The 24,042-nt window shown below is 36.5% G+C and overlaps 1 protein-coding gene across 3 annotated transcripts in view; it reads left to right on the forward strand.

The window, feature by feature from the left end:
- The window catches only part of LRBA (LPS responsive beige-like anchor protein), a 427,822-nt gene that overhangs the window by 382,174 nt on the left and 21,606 nt on the right, over positions 1 to 24,042 (forward strand). For 2 of the 3 annotated variants that reach the window (XM_088132764.1, XM_088132765.1), the window contains exons 49-52: positions 9,867 to 9,956; positions 17,141 to 17,333; positions 19,384 to 19,446; positions 22,368 to 22,523. In XM_088132764.1, the coding sequence (XP_087988890.1) occupies positions 9,867 to 9,956; positions 17,141 to 17,333; positions 19,384 to 19,446; positions 22,368 to 22,523 (502 nt within the window). The remainder of the gene's footprint in view (positions 1 to 9,866; positions 9,957 to 17,140; positions 17,334 to 19,383; positions 19,447 to 22,367; positions 22,524 to 24,042) is intronic. The other variant, XM_088132766.1, reaches the window with a different exon arrangement.

Here is a 24,042-nt window from a genome sequence, read left to right on the forward strand (position 1 = left end):
AGCCGGCATGACTCTCTTAGTACATGTCACTCTCATATTCGAGGTAGGCAGGTGAAGCATTAGGGGCTCTTTGCCCAAGAATCCCTACTGGTAAGGTAAGTACCAGCCAGGATTTGAACCCCAGTCTCCTGTGCCAAAGGGCAGTGCTCTAGCCGCTATGCTATCCAACCGCTACTACATACATACATACATACATACATACATACATACATACATACATACATTTCTAACTAGGGCTGGTAAAAGCATTTGAAAATCACTCTTTTTTGCTGATGGATCCAATGAAAATGTTATGAAGTTTCCCTTTTGAATACTTTCTGTAGTCTTTATTCTAACTTCATTAGTGTTTGTATTTAGGTATTATTTGGGTATAAGAAAATGTTTCAAATGTTAATATGTTCCAGCAGTTGTTGCTGTATTATAATTCCCATTAACCTTTCACCATTGATCATGCTGGCTGCAGCTGCTGGGAAGTTGAGCAGCATCTGGAACGCTACAGATTTCCCACCTTTAATTTACAATTTGCAACATTATCTATTTTATTGACTTTTGCAATCTTTCACTTACATGACCCTTATTTCTTATCAGTGGAAGAGATCTACTGTCCTTTAAAAAAAATTCTTGACCTCCTATTTTTTTTATTCTTGGCAGAAGCTAGAAATTTCAGTTTTAAATCATAAGAAGACAGCTTAGCCAGTGAATCTTTCAGGAAGTCAAACACAATATGTATTTACAGCATAGTCTAACAGCTGCTAAATACTTTCAAGTTATCAGCAGTTGTCTTTTTTATTGATAGGTGTTTCTGAATGTCTTAGAAATGGAGTATAATGATTAGAAAATGCTATAGCATAGACATTCATTCTGAAAGTGTGAATTAAATAAAAGAGGACTCCATTTAGACACAACTCAGAAGTTTTGTGGAAACAAATTATCTTGGTAGAAGCTGTAGCCAGAAGTATGCTGTCCAGATGGTTTGTTTGACACAGTGCAGCACAGGAACTGTGTGTGAAAAGCTAAATAAACGTTAAGGATTAGTCTAAGCTTAATTGAAAACCTCCATGTAAAATACCATAAAACGGTACCAGTTTTTTATTTTTATTTTTTTAAGAATGTATCAAATCCAAACACACTATTTTCCTGTTCACCTGGAGTTCGGCTTTTAGGACTGCATGGCACTGGACTCTGGATCTCTTTCCCTGAAACTTAGAAACAGGTCCACTACAAGAAGGCAACGTGTTTAAGTGGTTATTTGTTTATTTACTTTAAAGGGAGATTTCTTTAAATCTTTGCCATGATTTCTTTTTCTTTGGAGAAGCCTCATTTTAGGAGAGCATTTTTAAAAATTAAACATACTCCACCTGTGAAATTCCATTTAGTGATGAAATATCTAATAGAGGCAATGCAATACAGTCTTTGGTCCATCCTGAACTTGTTGAAAAATAAGATTCAGGCAACATAAGCATGTTATTCATGCCAAAGTAAAAGAAAAAAAACTGGATAGAATTATGTATTAGAAATAACTTATATTTAAATCAGCAATCTTTGTAGGTTATCCCTTTGCCACTTATAGTATCTAATAGAAATTAACTGAGATCTTGACATGGGTATGCTAAGTGCCTCATATCCAGCAATGTGAATTTTGATATGCATCCTGAATAAGTATTATGATATGTGCAAATGTGATAGTTCCTAATCTCATATGGAAATCTATTTCAGCCCCAAAATATTTGCGCCACTGCATGCATTCCCTCCCGTCAGTCTTCCTAGTAGTTTCTTTGAATTCCTTGGCCATTTTTTCTTCGGCTCTTTGAAGTATTTTCAAGGCTCATTTTTCTTATTCCACTTTATCTGCTTATTTCCAGTAGCCAGAGATTTAGGTGTTCTCAGTGAGCACATCAATGTTCCAGACAGAGATACTGTTTGAAATTATCCATGAACCCAGTGCCTCTAAACATTATTGAGTGGCATTTGTTTCTGTAGGTTATGTCTGTTCTGCCTAACTGGTTTATTTCAGATTGGCAGCTGGGATTACAGTGTGGTAGATGGACAGTTTGCATGATTTGAAGATTGCATTGAAGCTACACTAGGCCTCAGTTTAATATGTCTGGAATGTACAGGCTCAGATTAGAGAAAGTTGCAAAACTCTGAGGGAAAAATAAATCGTTTTTGCAAGATGTAATTACTTTTCTGTTTCAACTCACTGATTGCAATGTAATTATATGCAGCAGTTGTTTTCATAATTAGGCTGAACAAAAATACGTTTTGTTTTCTTATTCCATTTTCGTTTCTTACATTAAAAGTATTATTAGAGTATGATGGTGTTTTGGAGAACCTAGATTGTACTTAGGTTTCATTCACCTTAACCTTTTGAAATATCCTTTCTTTCCACACATATGCATGTTCCGAGGTGGTAAGTGGGGGAGGGGGGCAGGAAAGCAGCACCAGAAGGCAATATTAAAACAAATATTTTCTGATTCTAATTTTTCCGAATTGAAAAATAGCACAAATATTTTTAGTTTTAGTATATTTATATCAATTAGGTATTGGATTATTCAAATACTGAAATAAAAAGTTTCTATTTTCCAGTGGTCTAAGAACTTAAATATAAGGATTTCTGAAAAGTATTTTGATTTTTCTGCCAGACCAAATCTCTATTCTTTACCATTCAGAACCAGCCATACCAGATCAGCATGGAGCAAGACACATAAAAGTAACCAACTGAAAAGTAATGCTATCTTTTTAAAGATTCTATTGATAGACATGATAAACTTGGGTAAAACAATATTTAATCCATTGACCAAACTGTAGCAATAAGAGCAGCAAAGTGTCAGTGTTTCCCAGCATTTACTGCATCAGCAGAACGTTGCCCAGTGACACTGTTGCCCTGTTGGGGCAAGACAGGTGAAATGATCTCTCTTCAGGCTGCTGTTAATGTTAGTCATTCTGGTGCTAAAATCATTCTCATTAACTCTGAATTGAGCTCCCAAGTTGGCAGAATCCAGGGAGATAACTGAGGTGATGTCTTACAAAATTATCTGGGATTTATTCAAGTTTTGTTGACTCTGAAGAATTGGACAGAGTCCTCTGAAATGGGAGCCCTGCCATCTTTAGGTTGGATTCAGCCCTTCCTGGCTTCTTCTGGTAGCTGGGGAGTGTATGAGGCTAGATTCAAGAGGCAACTGAGGAAAGGAGTGGGAATACCTGGTTCCTTGAGGGAGGCAATGTGTGCCCCCCTGGAAGAGCCCATCTCTTGATCCAGCCATATATCTATCTTTATAGTGAAAATTTGGGAAAGATAGTAGGAGAGAATTCCAGAAAAAGCAGATAATCTTGATTGCTTTCACTTAGGTTTTAAGTCTGACTGTGATATAGAAACTGCATTGGTCACTCTGATGGATTACTTATAAACTAGGAAATTTTATCCTCAGTTCAAGGTCAGATATTATAAAATAATACCTTCTTTTATATTTCCATCCTGGGACAAGCAGGAGATTTAATGGTTTTCCTCACCCAGTGTCTGGAAATTATGAAATATTGATAGAACAAGCAAATTGAAACTGAATCCCAGAGAGACAGAATTGCTGTTGGTCCACATATCATAGTTGGCTCCTACAGTGGCTCTGGATAGGGTTGTACTTCCTCTGAGAGAGCAGGTCTGTGACTGGAAGGTCCTCTTGCATTCACAGCTTCTGCTTGATCAGCAAATGGAAGGCATGGCCAGGGAGGCCTTCACCTAGTTCGGCTGGAATTCCACAGGCATTCTTTTTGGATCAGGACTCCTTTGTGACAGTCACTTATGCCATCGTCATAAGTGGCCAACCTGGTCACTTATGGACCAAAGATTGGATTATTTTAACATGCACCACTTGTGGCTGCTTGAAAACTACTCATAAACTTCAGTTAGTAAAGAACATGGCAGCCCAGTCGCTGGTGGTAAGAGCTGCTTTGGCAGAGTACCACCTGTGCTGTGGGTGCAGCATTGGTTCCTGACATGTGCCAGGCATTTGGCAGTTTCCTGAGCTGAAAGTAATTCATTTCCAGGCATGATTCCCACAGAGTTCTTGTATAGCAGGGCTGAGCCCACAGGGCAAAAGGTAGAAGACTCAGTCCTTCCACGGGTTCTGTAATGTTTATATATACCCCGACCCTGCCTTTGTGCCTTGGTGTAGTTGCTTGATAATTACTTCCACCAATCATCTTTTATGGAAATGCCTTTATATGATATTCTCCCACTTTATCCTGGCATGTGAAAGAGATAGGATCCTTACAACCTATGGACTTATTGGCTGGTACAAAGGAAAAAAAGTGAAGTGAAATAAATTCTATAGAGCTATAGCATGAGGTGTGTGACTGGGAAATCAGACCCCTCACCTTGAAGCTATATCAAATAATAAATAAAATGACTTTATTAAAAACAAAGGGGAAAAAAAAGAAGGAAAATTTCCTTTGGTTGTTTTAAGTAGTCACAAGAAAAATATTCAGTTGCAAAGGAGATAAAAAAGATAGTAAAATGACTGAAAAAAGATCTCTCATAGAAAACTATGAAAGATTCTGGGCAGACGCAAGATATTGTTGGAATTCAGTTATAAAAAGATTCCAAGAAGCATATAAAAGCAACCAGTTGCTGAACATATGTAGAAGTCAGAAATATCATCAACAGTAACTGCCAGAAACAATACAGATTTTAACTAGCAAACATGCATCCAAGTAAATCAAAGATCTAACTGCATTTTCCTAGCTATTATTTTGGGTAACTTGATGCCTGAAGCTGAAGCCCCCTGCTTCCTTCTATGGAATTTTGCCATTTTTTTAAAAAAAGTTCTTTCTTCTTCTCAACCTTGGCATATACTTCTTGTTCCTTTTCTTCCAGTCTTTTTCAAACACATAGGCTTTTCTTCCCTGGATTAGGGAGAGGTTAGAGCAATCTCTTCCCACCTGCATGTGCACATGCATATCACACTTGAAAAATTCCTGCTGGGGGACACAGGAAATGTGTATCATACCCATTTGAGAACCAGCTCCTAAAATCTGCTCCAAGATCCAAGAGGAATTCAGTTACAGAGTTTGGGTCAAGGTTATCTGTAGGACTGTCTTTTCCAAACAGCATTTACCTGTCCTGTACATTCAATCCAGTATAGGACTCTTTGGGATATGAGGGAGGGCCAAGAGAATTTCTTGGTAGAAACCCTGTCCCTTTGAAACAGCTTGCATTTTGAGGTTTGGATTGTACCAACATTGTTGGCATTCAGAAGGTGATGAAGACCGTTCTTGCCCACATGTGTTTGGGTATAAATGCCTTATTACTGGGCTACTACTGCAGGTATTTGTGTTTTGTGGCCTTTTGTGGGTTTGGTTTTAATTTTATTTTACTTTAATTCTATCTTAATGCTATCTGTAACATGTTTAATTTTTGGAGGTGTTTAACTGACTTTTTGTTGTACTTGGGTTTATGAATCTTATAGAAACTAGTAAATAAATAGCCCTATTTCTCTCCATGGGGAAACAATATGTTTATGAAAAGAAAATCTTAGTGAATCCTCAAGGGCTGATACAGGAAGATTCCTTACCCACCAGAAAAATTATGTTAAGCCATGGAATGAAATTAAGAAGGACTTTTTAAGATGGGAGAAATTACAATTGTCATTGTTAGGGAGAATTTCTGTGATAAAATTAATGTTTTGTCAAGGATGATGTTTTTGCTTCAAACAATACCTACTCTGACAAAGATATATCTAAGTTTGTATAGCAAGGGAAAAAAACAAGAGTTAAATATAAAACACTTCAAGATGCAAAGGAACAAGGAACTCCCTGATTTGGAACTGCCTGATTTGAAATTGTGTTTTGCAGCCTGCTGCTTAGTTTGGATGAAAGAGTGGATTTTGCTGAGAAATAAAAGAATTTACAGTAGAATTAAAAGGGCATGATATGAGGTTCAGATGGCATGGTTTTCTATGGTATGATAAGGTTAATGTAGATTTTAAGAATCATTACATGAAGGTGCCATATTGAGAATATGGAACAGATACAAACCCAGACCATGCCCTAAAATGCCTTTATGGGTCTCAGCACAAGAAGCATTTTTCAGGAAAGGAACAGTAGGTAAAGAAACATGGTTAACTTATTGAGAGTTGTTAGAACAGGAACATGGAGAATATATAAGATGAAATCAAAAGAGCAATTGGCTGCAGAGGGATTTAGTGTTCAATGGTTTTCATATGTACAGTTAAGAGATTTAAGGTAGATAATAGGCATTTGAAACTGAGCAGCAAAAGACAGAATTCGAAGTTGAATTATGTACAAATGACGAACATGTAATTGCTAAAATATATGAATTTTTACTGAAATTTGAAATGGAAGAACAATTGAAAGACTGTATGATAAAATGGGCTAAGAACTTTGGACACAATATACTGATGAAACAGTGGGAAAATATTTGGTTAAAAGGATTGAAATTAACATTATGTTATAACCTAAAAGAGAATTTTAATAACATGATGCACTGTCGGTATATGACTCCAGAAAAATTGTCTAGAATGTATAAAGGTACTTCAAATTTATGTTGGAAACATGAAGGGTTATTTTATGATGCCTGGTGGCCCTGTAAAAAAACCTCTGGGTTCAAATACATATAATGATAGAAAGAATTTTAAAGATCAACATTCAGTTGAAACCAGTACTTTTTTTGCTGGGATTAATGGATAGCCAATTAGAAAAGAGCCATGGGAGATTATTTTTTTATATGATTACTGCTGGAAGACTATTACTGTATCTGCGCAAAAATGGAAAGTCTCTGAAATACAAGTAGTTCTCAACTTATGACTGCAATTGGGACTGGAATTTCCATCAATAAGCGCAACCACATCGCTTACCAATGGCAATCCCTACAGTCCTGGTTGCCATCATTGACTGAATCCCATGGTCATTAGGTGAGACAACTTCCTGCCAGCTTCCCACAACCAAAGTCAGTGGGGAAACCAGCAGGAAGTTGCATGTCCCATGCCTGCAGGCAGGTAAGTAGCTGCTGCTGGGTGGGGAAGGGAACAAGAAGGTGCGCAAGAGGTGCAACATTGGTTGGGGAGGGTGCGAAAGGATGCGTGAGAGGCACCACGTGGGTCGGGAGGGTGCACAAGGGTGCATGAGACGTGCTGCGTCGGTCAGGGAGGGTGCAAGAGGCATCAGGCAGAATGGGGAGGGTGTGCAAAGGTGTGATGGATGCACGAGAGGCACCGCATGGATCAGGGAGAGTGCATGGAGGTGTGGGATGGATTGAAGAGGGTGCACAAGAGTGCGAGGGGTGCATGAGAGTCACCCTGTAGGTTGGGGAAGGTACACAAGGTTGTGGGGAGGTACATGAAAGGCACCGCACAGGTTGGGGAGGGTGCATGGGGTGTGGCGTGTGTCAGGGAGAGTGCGCAGGGGTGCGTGAGTGCTGGCATGCACAAGCACAAAGGGACTAGGGGAGACTGCGCAGGTGGGGGACACTTACCCAGCAACTTGCAACCTTCCCTACTGGCTTCCCCATTGACTTTCTGGGGAAGCTGGCAAGAAAAATTGCAAATGGCAATCATGTGATCATGGGGCGCTTGGCAACTGGTCATAAGTGCGAATGGGTTGCCAAGCACCCAAATTGCTATCACATGACGTCAGGGGTCCTGGAATTTTGGGGACCAGTCGTAACTACCACTTGTTCAGCGCCGTTGTAACTTGGAACGGTCACTGACTGAATGGTTGAAGGTTGAGGACTACCTGTACCCACAATGGAGGAATGGTTGGTGAAAATCACAGAACTAGCAGATATGGAAAATTAACTGATTAGAGAAAGATCAACAACTTTCAGTGTTGCAGTGACTGCCAATCTCTTATGAAAAAAGAGAAAAATGAACTTGTGGTTTATGGGTTTGAAGATTAGAAGGGTAGCTTATGGAAAGAAGGAAATTATGATGTAACTTTAGAGAGAGAAGGCATTATAAATGTATTTATAACCACTGTCAAGAAGATTGGAAGCCGCTACTTTATAACTTTTTTTTTCCTTTTCTTCTTTTCCTTTCCTTTTTCTATTTCTTTTGCCATTGTCTATTTTCTTTTTTCACTGTTTTTTCTTTATTATCTTTATTAGCCTCATCTCATCATTATTGCACAAATACCCAGGGCACACAGGGCAATTCTACACCTCCCTGCTGCTTTCAGATACCAACCCTGCTACAACGTACAATGTGGCCAGGTTCTGCACAGCAGTGCTTAAAATGTGTCGGATGATGTCCTGTGCCATAAATTAGACTTAATGAGCTTCTAGGTCAGCATACTAGAGTGCTCTGTAATTTGATATAGTCTTCCATATACTAACCTTTATGCTCCTACACCCATCTAATTCCCACCACTGCCTTGTTTCTGAAGCCCCTGCACTCACTGAAAACTATTGCAGAGAACTGAGGAATTGCCATGAAGAATATGGCCAGTTGCGCAGAGGCTGCAATGAAAGGAAGCATGGCCAAATTACACGAGGCATATTGCGTGCCTGTGTGCAATACTGCTCTGTCTCATATAGTTTTGTATTTCTGCTCACAAAACAGTTTCCTGTTCCGTTTCTTTGCAATATACTTTTAACCCATAATGTGAAGCTATCTAAGAGGAAAGAAGAATTTGTTCTCTTTTCAGATGTCAACCTCTCAGTTGGGAGACACTGGCTACACTCCATTATCTTTTACTATTAAATCGAATCTTTATTACGGTCATAGACCAGCATAGATCTTTTACTAGTTCTGTATGTACCAGTGATTATTAATAGCTGATAAACAAGGAACAGAATTTGTTTAAAAAAATGTTGTTAAATTCATTTATTTTCTTTCTTGAAGGTGAAACTCCAAGTTATAACTGGTTTGCATTTATTCTGAAAATGTGATCTATGCCACACAAATGTGAAGTTTGCATTTACTCTGAAAATGACAAAAGGCCACACAAGAAAGTATACCTGAGACTGCAACATCTTTAGCTTGCCCTGCAATGTGTGTTTTGCTTAATTATATAAATGGCCTCAGAAATCTCAGAACCATCATTTATTTTTTTAAACCAAAAATTAAATAAACATGTCAGCCTTTCTTTCACTTATAATCCCACCCTGGCAAATGCATCCATTTGGACCTATAAGGCCCACGCCATGGTCAGTCAGCAGTCAGGTTGGCATCCCTAAGTGGGTTGAAGTTTTGCATTGTCTCGCAGCCAAGGTGCCCTTGCAAACTATTGTGGAGGTAAAATTGGACAAGGAAGGAGAATAGCCTTCTCTATATGCCAAGAAGATGCAACTCAGAAGTTCAACTGTATGTGGAGGGCCTAAATATATATGATGGACAAACGAATGTTTTTCAGAGCTCTCCTTTCAGTTTCAATGTCAATCAGATATCTACAAAATATACTGTATGGCCTGTGTGTATGCTTATTTTTGTGCATGTTGCTCACTAATGTTCAAGCTTTTCATTAAATTTCAGCTAGTGCTTGCTTGCAATAATGCATCTGGAATGTTTTAATCACTCTCATCATTTTCACTGAAAGCTATAGATAACTTTGTATTTCATTGTCTTTCACATTTTCCCAATCCTCTTTTCAACTGCATTTCATTTTATAATTCTTTTCAGACATAAACATATACAGGAAGCAGGTAAAGTTGCTGGCAAAGAAAATATATTTGTCTCCTGTCTTTATTACGAGAGAAAGCAGGAAAATCCACTTACTTAGTAACTTTTTATAACTTTCTCAGCATGTCACACACATGACAGTCAGCCATGACTTATCACTGAATATTTCTCAATGTAACTTATGATAAATCTAGTTTTTTTTTCCATATAAGAATGTACTGGTGATGTCTTTCCCAGGCTGTTGAAGCTCAGATCCGAAGTTTTGGGCAGACTCCTTCCCAAGTGCTTATAGAGCCTCATCCTCCAAGAAGTTCTGCTATGCAGGTGGTAAGTTAGGTCCAAGTTTAATTTTCTGATGGAATAACTGCTCTGAATTCAAATACATAAAAGCACAAACCTTCCTTTTGTTTTAAATATATAAAATGCATACATTCTGAGATACAGAACAGAGCATGTATTTGTGAGTGAAACTTTTTAAAATACTAATTCTTTCACTGAAATTATAATCTATTACAGCTAATGAGAATTCCACTGAACTACATCATTCTTTGTGGCATAAGCTTATTTTCTAAAACGCTTTTTTAAAAAATTATTTTAGGTAAGCTCATTTAAGTTTAATCAGATGAATATGGTAATCTTTAAATAAAAACTAGACAACCCTGTGACCTATTGGATCACCCTTTGAGAGAAAGGTAGTGCAGTCTGATGTGACCAGAATGAACATTAAATTTTAGGCTGACCATATATTTTTTAATCCCAATGCTGAATGGTCCCGTGATCATCTAAGAAGAGTATATATCATAAACAGAAAAATAATTGTAGTGGCAAACTAACTTCAATAATAAGTCAATATTTATTTACCTAAACAGATAAACAGAACAAACATGGGCGGGCAAAAAAGCAGTGGGAGCGAGAGTGACTTCCAACTTCCTGCCCACTTCCCCATTGTTTTTGCTTATGGAAAGCTGGCAGGGAGTGTTGGAAATCTTGATCATGTGACCGTGGGGATGCTGCAATGGCCACAACTTTGCAAATAAAACTGGTATAAACATGGAAATTTAAATTCTACAGGAGTAATGGGTACCAACTTTTTTATGCATTCTTTAAGTTAGCAGATTTTAGGTACCTTGATTCAAAAATTGTGGTATAATGCACCATCTGGGTTAACCTGAGGGTACAAACAGACAAACAGATAAACACAGTGAGAGTTTTAGTAGTAATAGATGTTCAGTTTTTGTTTCAGGCTTCAGGGACAACATAACATGATCATAGTTACTGAACTCAGTGTGCACTTTGTTGTTCTCTTTTTGTACACAGGAAGGTATGCAAAATATGGCTTTTACAAAGTCATTTTTATATGCTCAAAAATATTCAGATGGCATTCAAATCTGCTTTTAGTATTTGATATTCCTTTTCGCACAGGAATGCAGTTTAGGAAGTAAAAAGAAGAGAGAAAAGATACACTTCAATGGAGAGAAGTTAATAATGTCTTTTGAGGTGGAAACAAAAATAAAATCAAAACATAAATGTAATAAATATTATGTTTAATTGCTTCTAGCCAATTTCATAAAAAAGTAAGGTATTAAGCTTGTGTAAGTGTTTTGAAATTAGTGGGTAGATTCAGGTCACTGTTGTTTTAAACAGTGTTGTTTTACTTTATCTGTAGCCATTTGCTTGTGTAAGAAGGCACCAGTATCATGTTACATTATATGAAAATCAATTATTTAATTCAGGCATTACTTTTTAAATTCCTATAATTAAAAAAAATCAGATCACACACATTTGTGTATGTCTGTATGTATGAACTGAATGTGGGAGAGTTTAGTGTGTATGCAAGAAAGATACAATTTTTTCAATTCCGCAGAGGCAAACATGTAGCTGACTCTTGCATCTGCACATTTTATAAAACGTAACTTAAGAGATGAGTTTTAAAGTTCACATATTTTTTTCGTCTCGTTTTTATTTGCTACTCTAGGTGTTAGATGAGAATGACAAAAAGTGTTTTTCATTCCATGCTATGTTGACTTTTCAGATCACCAAATCAAACGTTTTTACCACAGTAATGATTGGTTTAATCACGAAAAGTTCCACTGGTTTCTCTGGGTTCTGTGTGGAGAAGCCATTAAAGGCACCATGGGCTGTGTTAAGTGCACAGGCCATAATATGCACCAGGTGTAGTAATTAGCAATCACAAGGAGGCTGCCTATTTGTCTGGTTTGGCTGCTGTTGCTGTATCCCCTTGTGTGTTCACACCATCAGATAGCTGGATTTAATTGAGGCCACATCAGATGAGGCATTACTGACACCTTTAATTGAATGAGCATCCAGGGAGGATTAACTCATAATATTGATTGGCTTTTAGCCACTTGCTCAAAAGGGTGTCTGGGTAGCTTATTAGTTGTTTTTATTTACACCTTCATGCAAAGACTACAAATAGGAATTCATAGTGCAATATGTTTTTCTAAGTACTCTTAATGCCTTTTCTTCAAAGGAGGGATATAAAAAGGCAAATGTATTTAATTTTTATTAGTTATCTATAAAAAGATACTAAAAGTACATATGTGTATATGTAGTACAATGCAGCTAATGATAAATAGGTAAAAACCATTATCAGTGTATTCAAATTCCAAAAATACCTATTTATTATTTTTTTTTTTATTTTTAACAAATAGTGTTTCAGGAATATTCGCAAGTAACATTAGAAATAAATATATAAGTATTAACTTTCTTCAGCAGAGTGTACATTAATATCATGCTCACTAATAGCATGTTCTTTTGATTTGCTTAGCTGTTACATATTAGTTATCTCAAAAAGTATCAGAAAATATCAGTATTACTTTTGTTTTGATAACATTTAACATAACCTAAACACTTGTGTTTAGAATAGGGGAAAATCACTGTCACTTGCTAGTGCCAAAAATGTTAAATTTAGTGATGGGAGTTATAATGACTGGATCTTGTTAATTCCTTTATGTTCAGTCATTTTATAGCTTCATCAAGTAAGTGTATAATCTTATATAAATTAAAAGATGTGCATATGTTTGTGTGTGCATTCAAGTCAGTGTTGACTCCTAGTGACTGCCTGGACTAGTCCCTGCAGTTCCTTGGCAGGATTTTGGAAGTGGTTTGCCATTGCCTCCTTCCTAGGGCTGAGAGAGAGTGACTGGCCCCAGGTCACCCAGCTGGCTTCATGCCTAAGGTAGGACTAGATCTCCTGATTTCTAGCCTGGTGACTTAACCACTACACCAAACTCTCAATTAAAGGATGAACATTATGTATTTACTAATCATTTTTATGTCTTAAAATATTTTTATTATAATCCTTATTGTTAGAGTCACCGATCAACATTTTGTACAATTGTTACAAAGTTCAAATTAAAAAGCATAAACATTTCTAAACTCAATAAAAGTAAAAGAGATAGTTTACTATAATAGTTTAAAGCAAATAATAGAATACCAATTCAAAAAAACTGCTAATAAAAAGAAATCCTAAATATTAGAAAACTAATAGTGGGACTATTATAAAACTACATATGAATAAAGTATTTAAAAGTTTGCTTTCTAAATGCTAAGCTGCTAACCATGTATGCATCTTCATGTATGCATGTGTATGTGTGTAGATAGATAAAGATAGAAATAGAGATATACACACACACAGATACACAAACTTAAACAGTGACTGGTGAGGTGCAAATTGAATTATATATTGGTGGGATCCTAAGGTTTAAAGGAGTAATTTCCTATGTCAAGTAATAGAAGCTGAAAGAAAATTTTGTGACTTTCCTACAGATGTTAGGGTTCTGGTCCGACTTCTGGTCTGCTTTTCAAATTTGTCACCACCCATCTTACCACAGAGTGACTCTGGGAGGTTTACAGTAAAAACAGAATAAATATTAATTAAAATAAATAAATACTAATTAATTAAAATACACTACAACAGCAAACTTCCTAAATAATACTTCCAAGAGGCTGATGTTAATTAGATATTAATAAACCTGGGGAGTGTCTTCAAGGCACCAGCCATCCCTAGGGTTGGTTGTATCTCTTCTCACCCCATGCAAGTTGGCAGAGCCAGGTCTTCAATTCCTTCCAGAAAATTGGGAAGGTAGGGGCCTGCCTCACCTCTGGGGGAGAGTATCCATAGGGCAGGGGCAATGGCAGAGAAGGGTCTCCTCCTGCCAGTTGACATTCTCTCACCGATGGGATCCATAACATGCCTTCTCTGCTGGGCCAGGTGGGATGGGTCGATCTAATGATGGTGAGACGGTCTCTCAGATAAGCTGGACCCATGCCACGTAGGGCTTTAAAGGTGATAACCAACACCTTGAATTGGACCCAGAAGCAAACTGGAACCCAAAGCAGCTCCCGCAGCAGAGGTGTTACATGTGCCATCCTTGGAGCACCCAAGATTGCCCATGCAGCTGCATTTTGAACTAGCTGTAGCTTACGGATACTCTTCAAGGGTAGCCCCATGTAGAGTGCATTGCAATAGTCTAAATGAGAGATGACCAGCGTGTGAGTGACAGACCGGAGGGCCTCTTGATCCAAGAAGGGGCGTAACTGGCACACAGCATGAAACAAAGGCCCTCCTGGCCATGACTGCCAGCTGCTCCCTGAGCAGGAGTCATGAATCCAGGAGGACCCCCAGATTATGCACCGGGTCTGTCTGGGGCAAAGCAACCCCATCCAAAACCAAAGATGGTAAACCCCCAGATACAGAGGAGCCTCCAGTCCACAGCCACTCCATCTTACCAGGGCTCAGCTGAAGCCTGTTGTTCCCCATCCAGACCCCCACAGCCTCCAGGCTCCACAAAAGGCTGGTCACGGCATCACTCAAGTCACCCAAGATGGAGATGTATAACTGGGTATCATCTGCATATTGATAATACCTCATCCCCTGTTGGCGGATAATCGCATCCAGTGGTTTCATGGAGATGTTAAAAAGGAGCAGAGAGAGTACTGAACCCTGGGGCACCCCACAGAGGAGGGGCCACAGGCTGGACCTCTCGCTCTCAATCAACACCAACTGGGACTGAGCTTGGAGGAAGGAACTGGAACAGCGCAAAACTCTGCTGCCCACTCCCAACTCCCAAAGATGGCCCAAAAGGATACCATTGTTGATGGTACTGAAAACTGCTGACAGGTAAAGAAGAGCAAGGATGGATGCACTACCCCTCTCCCACCACAGATCATCCATGAGTGTGACCAGTGCCATTTCCGTCCTATATCTGGGCCTGAAACCTGATATAAAGGGTCCAGTTAATCCATTTCATCCAGGATCCTCTGGAGCTGCAATACTACCACCTTCTCAACCACCTTTCCTAAAAAGGGGAGGTGGGAGACTGGACAAAAATTGTCCAATACAGTGGGATACAGTTTGGTGTGCTCTGTATGGAAAGCTATGTCAATACCTGCTGCCAAGCTGCAATTGTAGGTCTAGGTAACCCCATGGCCACAAGGGCTCTACTTGAGAAGCTGTACTGAATTCTAGATTTCCAGGAAGAGGAAAGATTATGAAAAAAGATGACAGCAACCAGGATATTGCTGGAGATTTATTTTTTTTATTTATAAAACTTCTAACCTACTTACAAAATGTGATTATTAATTAGGTTAGATCCAGAATATTAAGGTAATCACTTGAAATCAATGAGATAGTTAAATGCAACATAATTAGAGTGCTTCCATGCAAGACTATGGTTGCAAAACTGTTCATCGTTGGCTATGAGTTGGAACACAAGAGGACCATGTTTGTGATGGAATGTCTAACAGACCTTGAGAACACAGAGGGGGTGCTAAGATAGTTAAGGGAAGAAACAGGGCTGGCGCATTACAGAAAAGAGGGGAAAGTGTAAGAAAGAGATTCAGAGTAACTCTGCTTTAATTATACTAGCTATAAATTGTGTGCGAGAATTACTTTGATAGGTTTTTGAAGTTCCATTATACTACCCTACCAGCAATAAAGATATTTCAAGAAATCCAAGTTTTTGTTTCCTGAACTTGCCAGCCTTACAGGGCTTGACAATATTACATCCTCTTTTATTTGTAACCTTTTCTGAAGAACTCTTCATTTGGAAATATTATTAGTTTGAATCCAGCACATTAGTTAATAACATTGAATGTGGTTTAGTTTATTCCTCTTTAGTTTATGCTTTAGTTTATTCTTCTTTAAAATCTGAATCAATTTGAATTTGAAACAAACAAATATATATCTAAATTGGAAGGGGGGGATTTGCAGCTTTCTTTGCTCTCCAAAATTTGTTCCATAGCTGCCTGGGAAGTAATTCTGAAGTAGGAAAGTGGAATTTTGATTCTTGTTTTTTAAAATCTTTTTCCTTCTACCATCTGGATTTTTTTTATTGTAATGGAAGTTTTCTTTTATTGAAGGGAAACTTTGAATCAAGCTATGCTGTCTGTAATATAAGTGAACAGTAGTCCAAAAATGCATGCCTAATTGTAGTGTCCATTGGTTAGGAATTAAATTAATCTGGCTTGACTGGTGAAATGATTTCCTGGAAATGTTGTGTGAGACAATGAATAGGTGCTGATGTTTCACTAGCCATGCTGCTAGCTTCATCGGAGCAGATCCAAAATGGAATTTGACCTCAGATGTCACCTCCTTATTTGTTACCATATAAACATTTGTTGTTGCCAAGTTCAGTTCCAGATCTGCTCTGAAGAAGCTATCAATAGCTAATGAAACATTAGCACATATTCATTTCATCAAAATGTAGCAGCTATGAAAACCTATACTCTACAATTAATTTGAATTAATATTCCTAAATTAATTTCAAGATGCTCAAGCTGTGTAATACTTCAAGTCCAGCTCCAAAATAATGTTTCATATGCAACTTTTTAAAGAGCTATGACTTTTCCCAGATTTGTGAAGCGGTTGTGGAGAGTAGACATGTGATCATAGAAAAATGACACAGCTGCTTTAAAAAGTTGCAGACAGGTATTATGTATATGCTTTAAAGCCTGTTCCTAGATCTGAATCTGATGCACTGCACAGCCCTAGAAGGCATACACAGTATACATGGATTGTATACCTAATTTATGTATGTATCTCTGTTTAATTTGCCAAGAAGTTTATGGTTTGATTTTAATGCTGTTTTATAATTCTTTGGGGAACAAAATTTTCTTCTGCTTGATTTTATTTCTTTTTTTATTGGGGCTTTCTTTTCTTGATACACTATATCTGGTGATAGAGGAGCTTAGCAATTTTAAGACACAGACACCTGGAAACTTTTTAATGGTGACTTACTGTAGATGCTGGCTTTAGATCTTTTCTTGCTCTCCATGTAATCTTTTAATGTGAAGTCAAAGTATTGATTAAAATTATAGTTTCCATGGGCCTGTGAAAAATTACTGAATTGGCATTCATTTGCAGCTGCCAATGGTTCTTGCTTGGTTTAACGGGGTCTTCTCTGTTCCTGCACTTTCTTATCTTTCCAATCTTCTTTGCCTTTTCCTTTTTCCCTTGTGGTTGGGATCTTGTTCTCCCCACTCAACAGTATCTCCTTCTCCAGAGTCCATTGATGTTCACAGACCAAGCTCAACAGGATGTCATCATGGTCCTAAAATTTCCATCCAACTCTCCTGTAACACATGTAGCAGCCAACACTCAGCCTGGTTTGGCAAATCCTGCTGTGATTACTGTCACTGTCAACCGACTCTTTGCTGTGAATAAGTGGCACAATCTTCCTGGTGAGTATGGAAATATCGATTACATAATTAGCAAATTAGTGTGTGGTGGTAAGGTACGGAAGGGCTAGAACGTGGTTTTCTATAATAGGTTGAATCTTAAGAAGCATAAGCAGAATTGCATTAGCACAATGGGACTTCCAACAATTTCAGAAATGCCATGCAGTATTTCCAACAAAAAAATTAACTATGCAAATTCTGTATATGTAATTTATAACAATACATTCTAAGAATACTAACCTCATTCTTTGGCATAAAGTCTTTCTAAGCAATATAACCCATGAGTTTTACAACTCCTTGCAGGATACTAGTTTCCTATTATTCTAACTTTAGAAAATCTGGAAGCAAAATTGTGGGCAGAGTTTGAAATGTGGAATCTTGATTGGTTACTTTCAAAAGGCATATAAAAATATCTATAGCTTTGGGTTATCCTTGGTTTGCTGTGTCAGTTTAAGTTTGAATAGTGGATTTCAGCAAACAAATATATAAAATTTCCTACCTTGTAGTTTCAAAACAGCGCTCTCCCTCCCTCTCTCTCTCTCTCTCTCTCTCTCTCTCTCTCTCTCTCTCTCCATGATATATATATATATTTATCTGACCCCTTTAAATTTCCAAATGTCCTTTGTTTATCTGCTTTTTACATCAAGTTTTTTTACCAGTCTAGGAATAAGTATAATTAAATACAAATGTTCATGTACCAGTTGGTAAATTGGTTGTAATGCTATTCCTGATAGGTGAACAACTTTACTCCAAATTTAGTCTGAACTGTCAGGGAGTGGATAATGTCTGCTTGTCAGTTGGCAGGATATTGGAGAAAAACAGCTTATCTTTGTGGTTGCATGTACATTTGAGCCAAATAGTACTGGTAAATAGTAAATGCATCCTATATTTCTGTTCTCAATTATTCCTATTTCCCTATTAACCCCTTTGTGCTTCACAAACGCCTCCCTCCTATCAAATCCTTTGTCCACTTCTTTTCCTTGCTGCTTTCTGACAGTCTGTTCATCAAATATCCATTCAGTTTCCTTCCTGAAACAAAACACTGTCCACTGTTTTATTACTACCAGTTCTTTCTCTGTCCTTTCTTGTCCATTAGCTTTTTTATTTTTTAAAAAAAATATTGTTGTTTTACTGTATAATTCCTATCACTAAATTAAAAAAAAATAAAAAATAAAGGAGTAATCATATTTCACTTGACACAGGTAAGTAAAATTGTACACACTTCATTCTCTTGACTCCACGGTATTTAACTGTTGGGTACAGTAGAACATCCATCCTTATAGACAAAAAACGTATATCACATATTAAGATTTTACTGAATCATGAACTTCTGAATTCCACATGAATTATGTAATCATTCCAGCAAAGCTAGTTTTATAACCAGCATATGCTTTGCAATGTACATGTGAAAATGTGAGATATTGCACATATGATTTTTATTATGCTAGCTTCCATTTCTACAAGGTTTCGTTCATATTTTGAGAAGAATGCTCTGGGAAAAATATAATGCATTTTAGCTTCATATACAAAATTGTTCATACATTTTCATAAATCAAGAACAAGTTACAAATGAGATTTTCCTCTGTTTATGCAACTTTTAGATGATGATGATGATACATTTTGTATCGTTTTATATAAAACAATTATTTCCAAGGAATACTAAACTTGTGCTGTGCTATTCAAAGGTGTTGTTGTTGTTGTTGCTCTAAAGAAAGGAGATAATATCTATGATAGTCAGCAAGTAGCTGTCACATTTTATTTTCAGTGTTCTTTACCATTTTTGTTTCGTTTGTTGCAACATGAGAAGCTGCCGGTCAAGCATCTGCTATAGCTTATGGCCCAAATCTCTGGTGATGGCACAGACTGAGAACAGAAATAGCATGTTATAAGCAGCCCTTAAAAGAACTTGAAATTTTTGCTGATAGGGTTTAATAAACGAAAGAAATGCCTATTCTTGAAAAACATTGTCACATAGTTCTTGATTTGTATGATTTTTTTGTTATTTTAGTACCTAAAAATAGCACTATTTCTAAATCTTTTCTCATGATTTTAGCTCATCAAGGTGCTGTACAGGACCAGCCATACCAGCTGCCAGTGGAAATCGATCCTCTCATAGGTCTGTCACTTCCTTCTCTCTTTGCGATTCATTAAGCTCTGTATGGTGGCCCTGAAGTGTAGATTACGGTTGTTTTTCACTTGCTGGTTGCTGGGAATGGAATTTTCCTGATAAACCATTTGCATGCAAATTGGAATGCAATGAGCTGTGGCTATGCTGGTATTTCATCAACTCCCCCTCATTGGTTTGCCTAATTTGAACAGGCCTAGGACGTGTGTCAATGAAAATTAATATGGATGCCGTAATAATGTGTGATTGAGAATGCGCATGAAGTACTGTCAGGATAATATTGGGTCTTTTCATCACTCAGACTTGTTGATGAGCAAGAGCAAGGCATGTTATGATGAATAGGTGCACCAGTAATGTGATGGAGCTCTTTTTGCTGAGGAAATTTTCATAATAACAGTAGGATTCTTAACAGCACTGTGTTGTGGAAAATAAAACTGTAGTGCCAGAATTTCATAATTAAGGGAGATCAATCCTTTTTTTTCACAGACCTGCTGTTCAGGCTGAGGGAATTAATGTGTAATTGCAGAGCAGTTCCAAAGTTGAAATAAATTGCTCAGTCATTTTGAGGTTAGGATATTAGTACTTGTTTTCTAAAATATGGTCGACTTCGAGATCAGAACCAGGGAAGCAGGAAGATGGTTTCTCAGCTAGATTAAACCTTATAATACATGCCACTCACGAGTACTTTATTATGGTGCTGCTGCTTGAATCACAAATAAAAAAATGCACTAGGTGATTTGTGAACCTTTATTTTTAGGCATCAATGAATTTCATATAATATATCCAATAATGTATATATCACATTCTTGGAAAGCATCATTAGGTATTAATCAGATGAACTGATAAACATTTTATATTAAACTTTTAAAGGCATAGGTCTGTTATTCTGTTCAGCCATTATAATGGATGGCTGCAAGTTTTATTCTTGGAGAAAGAGAAATCTGGGATGTAATTTTTCTTTGGAAATATAATGCATACTGCAATAACACACCTGTCCCCTTTTCTTTTATGTTTGTTCCACATTCATATTTAACATGCAACTGATAGATTGGATCCAAAGATTATCTCCTCTTGATGGAGAGAGGGAATCTTGGAATGCAAACTTAGTGTTGTTCACATTAGTACCTATTGAATAAATGCCACTTAAGCTAGGTAGATAGATATGCTAAGTCTAGGTGCAATCTGAAGAAGATACTACCCTAAACACATTAAAAACTGCATCATGTAACTGTTGATATCGTTTAAATTATAGCTAGAAATTTTATCTGGAAATGACACTTAAGCAGTTTGTCTTAGGATGTTTTATTTCTCATAATATTCTTGTAAATGCAAGCAGAACTTACTGTAAATGATCTGCAAAATCATTTTGAGTATTTACATGTTTAAATATACAGTTATATATTCCTTAATGATTTCATTCATTATATATATTGTAGACTACTAGGAGCTTCATTTGAAGAGGGAAATCTGTGGTATATGGACTGCATATATACTGTGCACATATACAACGCTGCATATATACAGTGATGATAAGATATATTAAATACTACATATATAAATATAATGTATAGTGTTTAGTACCTAACACTAGGTACTAAATGTTATTTAATATAAAATGTTTATCAGTTCATCTGATTAATACCTAACAATGCTTTCCAAGAATCTGATATGTACATTATTGGATATATTATATGAAATTCATTGATGCCTAAAAATAAAGGTTCACAAATCACCTAGTGCATTTTTTTCTTTGTGATTCAAGCAGCAGCACCATAATAAAGTACTCATGAGTGGCATAGGGTATCATAGTGATTTAAGTGACTGATCATTTCAGCTCAAGTTTCATCTTTGTTTAATTTAGTAGGTAAATGAACCTAAGGATTTCATTTTTGTTTACCTATCAGTAATCAGAAATAATAATACTGGCCTTCTTACAAACTGTCAATGCTTAGATTCTTAAGATAATATAGATGATAAAGTGGCTTCTTATCTAAACAAAATAAACAAAACAAAGAATTTGTTTGAAAAAGTTATTTAGTTTGTGCAGATTATTATGCATTTAGTAAAAGCTCTCAACTCTATTTTGTTGTCTAAATTTTCTACTTCTAATGTACTATAAACCTGGTTTTCATAAGTTAACTGATTGTTCAAATGTATACATATGAGAATCATATAGGAAATATTCCCATGTTTTTATTATGGCACAATGCTACAAAGGTTATTTTAAAGTTAAAGCCTTAACTATTTACACAAAAAATTACATAGGTAAAATTAGTGTTCCTATACATATTTACACTGAACTGGCTTAGACTGGACTGGAAAATTGGGGGAAAAAAATCTGAAAAAAGGCTTCCATATTCTGTCAAGGCAACAAAAATGGACATATCTATCTAATCACCAGCAGTCAAAACTGACTAGTAGGTGATTTTACATAATCTCTTATAGTTATACTAATAATATTTAATCCTTAATATGAAGAACAAAGATCTCTCTACATAATCCAGTACTACTGTTACGTTGCATATAATAATGGATATTATCCACAAGCAGTGGTACTGCCTAAAAGAGTATACAAAGATTAAGGTGTATTAATGTATACTGTATTTACTAAAATTATAGCCTTTCTAGTTTGTTTTGCTAGCTGAGCTTACATAAAAAATTTATTTTTATCATATCACTAATCTTACTATATCAGTAGAGGTAGTTAGACTGAGTCTTAAAGATGTATTTCTTGAAATACTCTGAGCACACTGTATTAAAATTGGGCAAAAAGAAATGAAAGTAAGGCTCCCAAGAATCACAGGTTCAGATTCTTATTGATTTAAGCATGTTTGGTAAGAATTTAAAACTTATTTTGCAATTGTAATGAACTATTATTGCTTTCTTGTCTTTTCATTTCCCATCCTTTTTAGCCAGCAATATGGGTATGCACAGGAGGCAAATCACAGATCTTCTAGACCAAAGTATTCAAGTCCATTCTCAGTGCTTTGTTATCACTTCAGATAATCGCTATATCCTGGTCTGTGGGTTTTGGGATAAAAGTTTTCGGGTATATTCTACTGATACAGGTGAGTTAATTTCAATGTAATACACTATTCTTTTCTGAAACTTTGGAAAATGTTTAATTATACTGTTAAAACATTGTTTTTGCACAATTTTTACAATGCAGCGAAACTATCTGTTTTGTTTTTAACAATTAAAAAAAGGGGGAATATGGAATTTTATGTCCTTGAAATTGCTTGTACAGCATAAGGAAAACACTTGACTCTTCCAAAAACTTCTGTGTAACTTTACTTCTATGATATTCATCTGATAGGAAACAGAAATATGTCCTTTGTCTCCTTCTTTCAGCCAGTTATCAGAGTAATTAGCAATCTAATAAATAAAACTATTGTTTTCCACCTTTAATCTAGAATAATACAGTGAATTCTATTGCCTCATTCCATGTAGTTAATGCTGCATATGTAGTCAATGTGTATGCATTCAAAAAAGAGGTGAGACAGTGCAAATGAATGTGCCAATATAGTAATCTGGAACATAAACTTGGGTATTAAATATGTCCTTGGAAATGTGTTCAATAACAGTCAAAATGTGTTGTTAAGGCATGTTTTCTCTTGTTCTCTAGTGACTGAGAAATGGAGGAATATAAAGTTAAATCACTTTGTTCTTTTCATATGATTCAGTTATTAATAGTGTATGTATGTTTGAAAGCAAAATACACTTTTTTTCTTTATTAATCCATTTAAAGGAATGCTGTATTCTGCTTGCCTGTGGTCTGACTGCAACTTTTAAACAGAAATATTGTGCTATTTATATTTGTTTTGAGTATGCAAAGAATATTTGGGTGTAAGGTTGTGATTAATTACCTGTCCTGTTCTTGACTTGTGAAAGGAAGGAAAAATATACAGGATAAGATAACAAGAATTGGCCATAGCAAGTTGTCACAAATGTGGATTTCAATTATATTTTAGCATTTATGCAAAATAACCTTCTTATTAGATTTCAGGTGAGAGTATTGTAACAGGAAATACCTTGAATATAAATTATGTATTCTGAGAACAACTAGTATAGCAGAACTGCAATCAATGCTCTTATAGTGGTGCACATTATTTTCAAACAGGTTTTTAAAGTCAATACTACAAAAACTGGTGCCTGTTTTTTTTTTTAAAGGATTACAGCTGTCAAAATGTTAACTAGATCTGACTCCAGTGTAAGTCAGTTTCCTGTGTTCTCTAAGAAATATAAAATTAACACTTTAGAATTTGTCAAACTTCAGAAAGTATTCCTTTGTTGAACTGACTGAATGCAGAGACTAACTTACTCTGCAGGCTTTCTCTACCTGTCCACACTTCACTGGATAATCTTAGAATTTTAATTGTGTATTAAAAAATAAAAACAAAGAGTTCAGGCACATCAAATACTAATTTATTGTAGCTCACCTGTTTTGTAGACCATAGTTCAGAAATATGTGCAGCACCAGGTCAAAGGCATAATGCATCCATGAACTGAATGGCTGAATGTGCATGAATCTCTTTTAGGACACTACAGGGGTATTGTGCAGGATCTTTCCCCTGTTCCAGCAGTAAT

This window comes from Python bivittatus, unplaced genomic scaffold (genome assembly GCF_059951505.1).
Source record: "Python bivittatus isolate LINGU-HERP-01145 unplaced genomic scaffold, Pbiv_v1 ctg000070_np1212, whole genome shotgun sequence".
NCBI classification, from domain to species: domain Eukaryota; kingdom Metazoa; phylum Chordata; class Lepidosauria; order Squamata; family Pythonidae; genus Python; species Python bivittatus.